The 11123-nt window shown below is 38.9% G+C and overlaps 1 protein-coding gene across 1 annotated transcript in view; it reads right to left on the bottom strand.

Annotated features, from left to right (window-relative positions):
• Positions 1–935: 935 nt before the first annotated feature.
• Positions 936–11123, bottom strand: part of hs3st3b1a (heparan sulfate (glucosamine) 3-O-sulfotransferase 3B1a) — a 14772-nt gene continuing 4584 nt past the window's right edge. The window contains exon 2 of the mRNA XM_015031073.1: positions 936–2738. Within this exon, the coding sequence (XP_014886559.1) occupies positions 2120–2738 (619 nt within the window). The 3' untranslated portion in view covers positions 936–2119. The remainder of the gene's footprint in view (positions 2739–11123) is intronic.

The following is an 11123-nucleotide window of genomic DNA, read 5'->3' as shown; positions in this document are numbered from 1 at the left end:
GCATTCTGTTGAGTGTGAGATACTTTATATCCCTTCACTTTTACTCAGAAGCTCAGATTTCATCTCCGACCGTAGCTGCCAAGTGGATGTTTAAAGCGACTTAATTCTCCAGGCTGCCAGATGTGTATTTCCCTTGTCTTCCCAGCCTTAAAACATGAGGAACCTCCCTTACAACAGCCTGAAGGGATGTATGCTAACATTGATTTCCCAGCTGGGAGCCTAGCAATTACAGCACACCTCCTCCATCCCTTTAATTGCAAAGGGAGATGCTTCCTGGGTGATCAGACAGCCTGCCCGACACCAGGGAGACTGGTTTCATCACCTTTGGCAGTCTCAGGTAAATGAAGGTGTTTTGAATGCGAGTTAAATAAAGATTGTTAACAGAGAAAAGCTGATTCATATCTTCTTATAGCATCAGCTCTTCGTGATGGGAAGCACTTGCTTAAAGCAAGCCTCAGAAAAAGCAAGACTCCTTCATGATAAATGTCGGAGTATATTACAATAAAAAATATTTGTGAGATCAAAGCAAATACTATGTTAGTCAGCAGCTCCTTAGAGGTCATTAGTGTTAAAGGACATGGCTGACACAATGTTATTGTGCAAAGTTAAGTGTCACCAAGAGGCATATAGTGTGTTGTAATATCTCCTTGCTCTCCAGATGGGAAACTTGACACTTTTATTGTTTGTTGGGGTCATGGCAACAACATCCTTTCAGTGGCAGCAGTGGGAGGCTGAAACAGCTAAAAAGTAGTTAAAAGCACTCTGCTAATTAGCAAAATAATGTGCAAGACGGTGAATTAGACACAGCAGTCTGCTTTTCCCTGCAGGGAGCCAGCAATGTAAACAGGTATTAAGAGGATAGCCCATTAGCAACACAGCAAATTTAACAAAGGCCCCATTTTGAAACAACATCACACATAAAAACATGACAAAGAATACTGGCAAAACAGATTTATTTTCTACTTCATAAAACCCACATGACTGCAGATTTGCATCAAGATCTCATTTGAAACCGTTTGATTTCAGTGTTTGTGTTGTAAATCAGTTCATACAGCAAAAATAGTACCTTTCCCAAATGGCTGCAGATCATGAATAGTGAATACTGGCTGATGCCAAAAAAAAGCTTGCAAAGGCATGTCAATTGAGGCTGAATAAAACTCAGCCATAAAACCAAAGTTAACAGAAAAACCTCAGAAGTAGCAGGGCATGTATTAAATCCTGTCAGGTGTCTCCGAAGGTTGAGAAAGAGATGCTCGTTTTTTTTTTTTGTTGTTTTTTTTTTATGGGAACAGTGCATAATTAACACACTGCAGTAAAAAAAAAAAAAAGCTGCACAGAGCAATCAATCCCAGCAGTTTCAGTAGGGATCAATACATGTAACTGAGCGGTATGGCTTTTCTCATAAAATAATCTTGTGTTTAGGCATTATGAAAACTGAGGAGCAATTTCATGAAAAATTGATAATAATATCCCCCATAGTGCTGTGCCTGGACTCCCTTTTGGATAAATATAATAAAATAATAAAGTTAAAAAAAAAATCTGCTGTCACATATAATTTTATATCAACTTGACTTTGGCTTACGGCTCAACCAAAAGCATTGTGCTACTGATAGACAGATGTTATATTGACACACTCAAGATCAAGGTGATGCCATCACTCAGGCCTAATTGACTTAATGAGGACCTATTACTGTATTGATCCACCTGGCGAGTTGCACAGGATCAGCTGAGGTCTATATCGACCCACCTAAGTGGGTGGACAGTCCTCTGAGGGTCAGGCTAATGTTAAAGGGATATTACCAGTTTGTTGGGGAGCTGAATCCTAATCTGATTAGGGTGAAACAAAAGGCGGAAGACTTTTAGGTTAAAAATACCTTAAAATACCTGTGCTTCTAGAAAAAATAAAATAAAAATAAAAACACCTCATGGGACTTGAAAACACGAATAACCTGATCAGGCAGCTCTGTGACTTAATATCTTAACAATAAATTATTATAAAATAGACTTCTGAACTTTTTACACACAACTAAATACTGTACATACACTGTATCGCAATATGTCCTGAATGATTATTAAAAAAACACAGACAAAGAACCAGCATTAGTCTGCCATATCTTGCTTAATCCCAACCAAAGTCGTGACCAGTCATCTTGTAAAACTTCCTATTGAACGGTTTATAGAAATCCCTTAAAGTCTGCACAACCTGTGGGTCAATATTCGGATGGGTCCTGCCTTTCGTTTTTCCCAGGCAGTGTGGCTTGGCGTTCACCTCCGGTCTTTTAAGGCAAGGGAATCCTTTTGTTGGGTTAAAGTGGAAATACTTCTCCGTGACCACCCTCCGAAGTCCAAGGAAGTCCTGAACACGAGCCATCTCACCTGCAGGGTCGGTAATGAGACGCTCTCCACTTACAAACAGCAGCTGCTCCATTGGGAAGAATTGGAGCCATCGTTCAAGGTGTCTGGCATACATGCCGATCTGAACAGCGCTCCATGTGGTGTCAATCAGACCTGCTGATATGTTCTTGAAAGTGAGGCTCTCAAAGGAGGGGATGTCCGGCTTTTTGGAGCGGGTTTGGGTGTAGTCCGAGATGGCTCGGGTGACAGGATTTCGTACAACAACGATCAGTTTGGTGTCTTTAGACATGGAGTAGATCCGAGACGGGACTTCCCTTGTAACAAAGTAGCTGGGGGTCTTCTCCATGGTCAACTGGTCCTCTGACGACTTGGGCATCAGTTCCCTGAAAAATGAAACAAAGAGTGTCAAAGACCTATTCTTTTCAACAACACACTATGAGGGTCTTCCTCAACACCGTCAACTAATTCAAACACAGTACAAAACCAGAGGAAGACAAGATTAGCATTGACACAGTCGCTTTGTGTCAGGCTTTAAAAATGCTGCCACACCGGAGCTATCATCATCAAGTCAATCATCATCAAGATGACAATTGCTGACGTCATTAGCTGCATTAACCGAGTCTTTGAATGTACATAAAGAGACAGAAAGTGCCAAGAAGAGAAGAAGTCCTGTCAGTCATAACTGATTCCCTACAAACACAATTTGAAGTTGAAGATGAGTTCGAACTCCACTTATCTCTTTTTATTTCTTCTATTTTAAAAGCTAAATTCTGTCTTAAAAGTTGACTATGAAAGACTCCCTACATTTATTAAAACTGACATTAGCCCAACTAAAAAGAGGCAGCATGCTTTGTAAGTCTCTAATGATAAACTTTTGCATTCCTTTGAAGAGAATGCAGAAAATAATTGAGTCTATACCTAAAACTGCTTTATCTAAGCTCAAAGACAGCTCATGCTAGTCATAGCTAAAGCCTGTTAACTGCAGCCCTGACTGGATAATGGCTAAAGTGACCCAAAGGGGATTAGGACTAAATCTCACAAGGAAGAGTATTAAAGACTGCTGGACTGCCTTCCTGGCAAACTGGGTGGCTGGTTGGTCTCTAGAGAGAAAGAGAGAAGGATGGGTGGCCACTATGATGAGAGTCAATGGTTTGTGAGTAATTCACAAGGGCAAGCAGAAAGAAATTAGCTGCACGGGTTGTATAAAGAATAAAACACGCTACAGGTACAGGTGCATTGTGCTGAAACGATGAGATGATCATTTAGCTTTTTCATTCCCCCAACCACAAAACTTACTTCCCGCAGGCCTTCATTAGAGGATGGTGGCTCACGCTGATTTGACGGATGTCTTATGCTAAGTGCTGTGTGCAGAATATTTAATGGAACGTTTTGAGTATTGGCTCCCAACATATCTCATATAGGCTTCATCACAGCAGGCAAAAATATAAATTCTCATATATTACAGTGCTTACCAGTATTCCAAGATTGTGATTGTTAGTGCTTGATCTAAATCAAGCGACAGGAAAACTGAGGAGTCATGTCATTAACTTGACTACCATAATTTCCAAACATCTGTTGGTATCCACGCCCTGAGTTGCATTACTCCTCTCCAAACCAAACCCAGCAGCTTTTATCTAAAAAAATTATGTGCGTGTGGAGGAAAAAGACAGAAAACTGTCTATGTGATTTTGTGGGTAAGAGAGAAAAACTGATTGATTATCTTGGTATTGCATTTTTTATTATTTCCCCCTAAACTCAAAGGGATGATGACATGAAATCCACCCATTGCTTCATATGCACATGGTAAACTTGAGAGAATATAAACTTCCATTATAAGTTGAATGCAAATATTAAAACTGACATATAATGGTGAGAAGTGATTTTGTGATGATGTGGACGTGCCGTCATGAATGACATATCAACCCAAAGGTTTTAAATATGCTTCAAAACCTTCTTATTTTGAGAGTTTGTTTAGTAAACAATTCATCAACTTCAATTATTTTAACACAAATTTTGAGTGTGCAATTTTGTATTCATTGTGAATTTTCTCTTTCGTGCACAAAGTCAAAGTTACTTAAACAGGCTGTGGCTCAAATACATACACACACCTTCTGCATGTCCATTAGTAGGTTGAGAAGAAACAATATGCTTTTTGTCATCAAGCATGGTCAGGTCTGTGTTAGTCCACATTAAACTGTTACAAAACTGTTTTCATGCGTGATTTGGATCAATGTCTTGTAGTAACATTTAACAAAAGTTTCACTACTGGGAGCATGAGACTCCCAACACGATGCTGAACAAATGACACAGTGTTCCTTGGATTAAAAGCTTCACCAAATACTTTATAAATATGGTCAGGTATTTCATTCTGATGCTGTACATAAGGCTGAAATTGTGTGTGAACAGATTGCCATTATATGTAGACAATAGCTAGCAATGTTCCCTGCTCCGTAGAGCCTTGGTAACCACTGTTTGTGTTGAAAACCACAAGCCTAATCAACGTAACAGGTACAAGTGACACACACAACTCGATCAGAACCATCTGCAATTATCTTCTGCCTCTCTTGGAAACACATGTCGCTACAGGCCTTTTCTGAAGCCAAAGGGACGCTAAAACCTTACAGTCAATGGCACGAACAAAGCGTGTGAAAAGTACAAGGAGTACTAATTTTGCTGCAAAACACGGCAACATCTCTGACTGGGCAAGCTGGGATAACGATGTTTTGAGAACGGCAATGTGGAAAACGGACAAGAGCTGATCATTATACGAAAAAAAAAATCTGTTTTCCCAAATAAATCCACGTCAATTTTTACACTTTCAAGACAGGGGAAGAGGAATTACTGTAAGCTTTGGATGTTTTCTACCAATGAAAATTCTTCTAGACTTGTTGCAAATTAAGATGAAGGCAATAGGAGGCTGCTGTAGTGAGGGCTCTTGGAAAAGGTGAACAAAAGGACTGACAAAAACAGGAGAGAAATGAGAAACAGCATGAGTAAAGAAAAGATTTTTAGAAACAGGTTTCCCACTAACACTGAAGCGAAGCTGTCATCCCAGACAATGCCTTTACTTTTTCCTTCCTGCCTTCCTTCCTTTAGACATAACCCTCAAGTGTAGTGTGTTGTCTTTATTTTGGCTCCCAGACATTCAGGTGTGTTCATTTATAAAAAAGCTGCTGGAGAGATAAAACGAGTGTTGTTTACATTCACGTTTATCAGGAAGCAGGTTCAAAGGTAGGAATTTACGACGTCAGTGCATGCAGCTTTATGCTTTTGTCAGCTCGATGAAGCACTAATTACCTGAGTAAGATCAAAACTGAAATAAGATCAAAACTAGCAGCGTTCTCCCTTTTTGTGCTGGATTCATCTGAACTTACTCTAATTGACATCTGCGTTACATCTTTTTAGAGACAAAGGGCAACACCATAAAACGCTCCCCTATTTCCTCCTGCTGTTGCACGTTCCTATCATACCCTGCTGCTCTGTGAAGGATCAGGCTACTGTTGGAATCGTCTCTCTTCTCAAAAGCATGATGAGAAGTGGTGGTATGCAGCCACTTGGAATAATCATACTATTTTACTGTGAGAAAATGCTCAGACAGAAAGGGATTACGTCTTGAGGAGGACCATCCTCTGGACACTGCAGCCAGTCTTATCAGGTACTGAAAGGCATCTTCATCACACCTTACTGAAATGACCTTCTTACTGGCATTGAAGTGTTCCAGAACAGCAAAGATAGAGAAGTTTTTTTTTTTTTTTTTCTCTCCAGCCTCTGCTATTACTGTCAGTAGCTAAAGGCCACATGGAAACAAAGACATAAAAAGCACAAGAAGGAGAACAACGAGCACATAGGTCATCCTGGAAAAACAAATTAGAATCCTGGAATTTATTTACTTTTAAATGTTGTTGTTGTTGTTGTTGTTGTTATTCTCAAAGAAAATTGAGACAATTACATGTTAAGTCATCATAAAGCTTAAAGCTTCAAATGTGCGCAAAACTAACGCAAGTTTTGTAATGTAAACCAACACCTTCACCTCTGTTAATTTAGTACAGAGGTAGAGTATAAAGAGAAGCCTAGAACGTTTTCCCATCCTGCTTTTACTTTGTTTCTGCCTTTTGGTCAGTTGTGCAGCATTCAGACTGAGGAATGTGGCATGTTAATGCACTACTTTTGAAGTGGATTATAAGAAGTCACATTCTCACTGAAATGTAATGACCGTGCTGAGTTTAATGGCTTAAATTCAAAGTGCCACATCTCTAAATTTGTGTTTTGTATTTTCTCGTTCCAATGAAGAATGTGTTTGTTTTCTATGGCCAGTCAGAAGACATAACAATAAACAGAAAAATCTTGAAATATGAAGCATTTCTTGCTTGATATGAACATTAATATGGAGACCCAAGAAAACGAAGAAATTGCTGTATTGCAATACATATCGTGTACGTCTATTTACTGATCCACCATCAACTATATTTGAATTAAAAAAGACTTTGAGCTTTTATCAAATATTGCTAGTTTATAAAAAATAGGATTTATCGCAAATGTTCAATATATAGCGTCTATTTTCTAAAGCCTATAATTAATAAAATAAATTTAAAGTAAACGTAGCAGTAAGTAAGAGTAAGGAATCCAGCCATAAAAATCACTGTGAAATAATTACCAATTATGCATCAAGATCCCTGACTGACTGATTGTTGCATGACTATGAGTGAGTAAATTATTTTATGCACACAGACTTTCACAAAACATTTCTCTCATTTATCCAGAAAAATGTATGCTACATGTAGATGTTTTTTTTTTTGTTTTGTTTTGTTTTGTTTTGTTTTTTTGTCTAGTGCTTGTGTGGCCTTTTTTCTGATGCAGTAGGCAACTGTCCTAAATCCATATCAAAAACCACCACTGGACTACACATTTCTTCTGGTCTGGCAAAAATGTCAAGCTGACGTATTATTAAGAAAAACAACAGTCTGCAAGTCTTTGTTACTGAGCTTGCGATGACTGAAAACACAAAAGCACTAAAATACTGCTTGAAGTATCACATTGAATCATTTCAGATAGCGTTGCTGGGTTCTGCAGGAGTCTGAAAATGCATTACGATTGACTGAAAGACGAGAACAAAAAAACCTTCAGCTAAAATTTTAAAAATCTGTATTGTACGTCATAGTTTTTCCAAAATGTATCCTGTTGGAACTGTTACAGAGATGAATTGCCGTTTTTGCATGTGCATTTTCGACTTACGGAGTGGTTTGGAACCATTAAGTAATTCCCCGAGGATACATACAGGTCTGTGAAAGGACCAGCTCAGGGCAAAGCAAGGCTTCAAACAAGCACAACAGGGATGGCTTAAGCGAGCTGCCGCTTTCTCAAGATGCTCCGACTTTCTGTGCAGCGAGAGAGACAGACAGAAACTAGAGACCCATTTTCTCTGAAGACTCCACAAAGGCCTGACATGGAGAAGTGAAAACTGAAGGGGACATAATGGAGAAAGCTTGCTTTGTTTCAGTTCTTTTTTCTCCCAGAGTGCAGCAATAAGTGCAGCAGTTTGACAAATTGCTTCAAGACAGAGCCCAAAGGGGTTGAGCCACAAATGTCCACTGAAGTCTTTGAAATCAGAGGGAGAAGTGTTACTTTAGCAGAAATGACAATTGAAGACGCACCAATAAGGCTCTTACAGATTTCCTGATTTCTTAAAGGTCAGATTTTGACCAATTTCCATCCTTCTGAGGATTATCTGATGAAAAAGATTTTTTTTTCTGAATGATTTTGTTTTTAGTTACTATGCATTTCATGAATAGGGGAAACATATTTTTTTAGTCAATCAAGGGAAAACCTGACAGTTTCAATTAGTAACATCTAACTGCTGCATCTCTACTGATGATGTAGATCACATATCTTAAGGATGCTCCTAAAATACATCTAAAATTGGTTTGTACAGTAAAAACTAGTGGATCTGAAACCTGATTGTCTGAATTCCTACTTTAAAGCATCTCATTGTCATGCTGTTCCCCATTCTTTTCATGTCAGTGTGATGCTGATGCATTACTTTGAATCAGTTGATCTTAGTCTTTTCAGCTAAAATGGTCAAGTAAGCAAAAAATAAATAAAAAAAATAAAAAAATAGAAAACTTCCTGGACTGCAACTAACCTGCTTTGTGGAAGTCCAGCTCTTCAAACACTGTTTTCTGAAAGTCAACTTTGAGACTAAAAAGCTTTTGAGAATTTTTTTTTCTTCTTTTTTTTTGGAGGGGCAGGTTCCAATGACTGCTTCTTTCTGATGAACTCCTACTGGGCTTCGTCAAAGGACACTTTCACCCTTCTGAACACATTTGCATACAAAGTGAAGGCAGAGAAAACATGTTTCACACTAATTGTCTGCTCCTTTATTGTCAGGGTTAATGCAGTCCTCAGGGGTCCTCCAGCATCCCCTCTCCCTTGAGCACCATAGCGCAGCAGTAAGAAAGGGCTCTGTTTAAATTTACTGCCCTCTATCTGCCACTGGCCTGCACTAAGCTCCCCTGGGGCTCAGAGGAGGATTAGGCCATCTTCTTTTGACACCCTTAGTGAATTTGCGAGGAAGCTTCTCTTTGTTCTTTTTTTGGAGTCTCGAGAGGAAAAACATGATTACAGCAATTAAGTCACATCTACTGTACAAAGCCCAGAGGAGCCTGATCTAAGACTTGGTTCACTAAATGAGTAGTTAATCTGTCCAAAAAAAGAAACATAGGAGGAAGTTATCCCATTGATGAGAAAAGGAGGGGGCGCCAGAGGGAGCCGTTCCCACGGCTTTTGCGACTTGAGTCCTCCGCTCCTGTGTTAGTAAGCGTGCACAATCGCCTATCTGCTTCTGTTTTTCTTCCAAAGGGTGAAAACATTTTAGAATGTGCACGGCGTCCTGCTGTGTGAGGGCCCATCCTCCGTGTGGGGCTCTCCAACGAGGATGGACATAGAGGACGCAACTCAATCCCACCGTAGGAGCCGACAAGCCCACCCAACAGACAGCTCCTCTCCCCAAGAGATTCCTTATCATTAGTCTGGGAGGCAACAAAGGGACAAATCACTAGACATCTTTGTGGGGTTCCCATATTACTGACCAAAGGGGACATAGGACTTCAGGATGAGGGACTCCACCTTAAAGACAGCAAGGAGTCTTTTCTATATAGTTCTTATCAGATGGTTAATTTGTGAGAAAAAGGAGACTTCATTTAGAATGCGTTGGTATGATTTTAGTGATTTCATAACCTCATGTAAAAATATCACAACTTTAACGTGTCACTGTATGTTAGTCAGTACAGCATGATTTTATTAAATGTTGTTTTAGAATAATAATATTTTCTACATTATACAAAATAAAGTTATTTTGATTATGAAATAAAAAAGAAAAACTCTACATAATAAGATAGAACAAAGCCCCAAATTTGTCTTTCTATTAAGCCAGCCTGCTGGCAATGAGAGCTGCAACAGATGAGGAAGAGGAGCCTCTGCAGCATAGACAAAACTCTAAAATCGCTCGTCCTATTTGGCATCTATAAGAACTTCATACTGTTTGAGTGGTATGACGGACAACAATAGTGTAGATGTAGTTATTATATGCAGATGAAAAGTAGATGCTAAAAGTGATTGATTCCAAAAAGGTGACAAGTGTTTGAATTTGTCATTTAGCTAGAAATGCCATGGATATGAAAACAACTCTTAGAAGATTGGTGTTTATACTATGGATGTTTCCAATCTATTCTGGATGCCCAGCCAGCAGCACAGGTGAAGCAAAGGAGTCACTTTTTCACACGCCGCAAATGTCCAAAACCGGAAATTCTTACAGGAGCTTAAGCGCGAAGTCTCTTGAACAATGCTTCACTTCCCCCATTGTAGCTGCATGGAGCCAGCTTTGAAACGGTGTCTAGATCCTTTGACACTGCCTTTTGATCCCTCGGCTCAGTCACCTGAGACAACTGTGTCTTTGATTATTTCTTAATAACAATGTGGCTGCTCTGGTGTGAGATCAGACCATTTGTGGGAACATTTTGTATACATGTTTCATCAACAATTTTCAGAAAATAGAATTATTTTTCACTGAGCTCTTTGCAGCTAGAAAAGGGTCTGCACACTGAAATGCAGCACAAGGACACCCGTTGCCATGACAGGGAATAAAAATGTTGCATTACACAGTGCGGAACATGCAAGCAACTCCAGATCCCAGAAAAATGTTCTAAAGAAATTACTGAAGCATCATTAATACCCTGTGACTTCTTGAATTATATACACTCAAATCATCACATGTACAACTTCTCTGATTCTTCTCTCAGTGAGAGTTAGAGGCTAAAGTTCAAGACAGACTGTAAGAAAAAAGGAAAAAAAAAAGAAACCTACTACTGTGTTATTTGGTAATTACAAATCTAACTGAACAAATACCACATGTGGGATTCCTCCAGTGGTCCACTTTAATTCATTATCTAAAACTAAGGTTACAAAAATTTTGCACTGCTTCATTTTTTTTACCATATGAATGCTGATGACTCAGCTTTATATTTCTATGTCATCACATGATCACAGACCATTGCAGTCACTATAAGACAATTTATTCTTGCTTTTGATGAGTTCCTTCCTAAATGTATAAAAACAGAAGCTATTCTTCTTCTTCTTCTTCTTCTTCTTCTTCTTCTTCTTCTTTTTTTTCTTTCTTTTTTTTTTTTTTTTTTTTTTTTTTTTTTTTTTTTTTTCCCAAAACGGGGGGTTAGAAACCCGTGCCAAATTAAAAACAAAAAGGGTAAAAATGTGAG

The sequence above is a fragment of the Poecilia latipinna genome, unplaced genomic scaffold (assembly GCF_001443285.1).
Source record: "Poecilia latipinna isolate Pla-1442-1.1 unplaced genomic scaffold, P_latipinna-1.0 Scaffold198, whole genome shotgun sequence".
NCBI classification, from domain to species: domain Eukaryota; kingdom Metazoa; phylum Chordata; class Actinopteri; order Cyprinodontiformes; family Poeciliidae; genus Poecilia; species Poecilia latipinna.
Note: the sequence above shows the minus strand (reverse complement) of the source record. Positions and strands in the feature narration are given on the sequence as shown.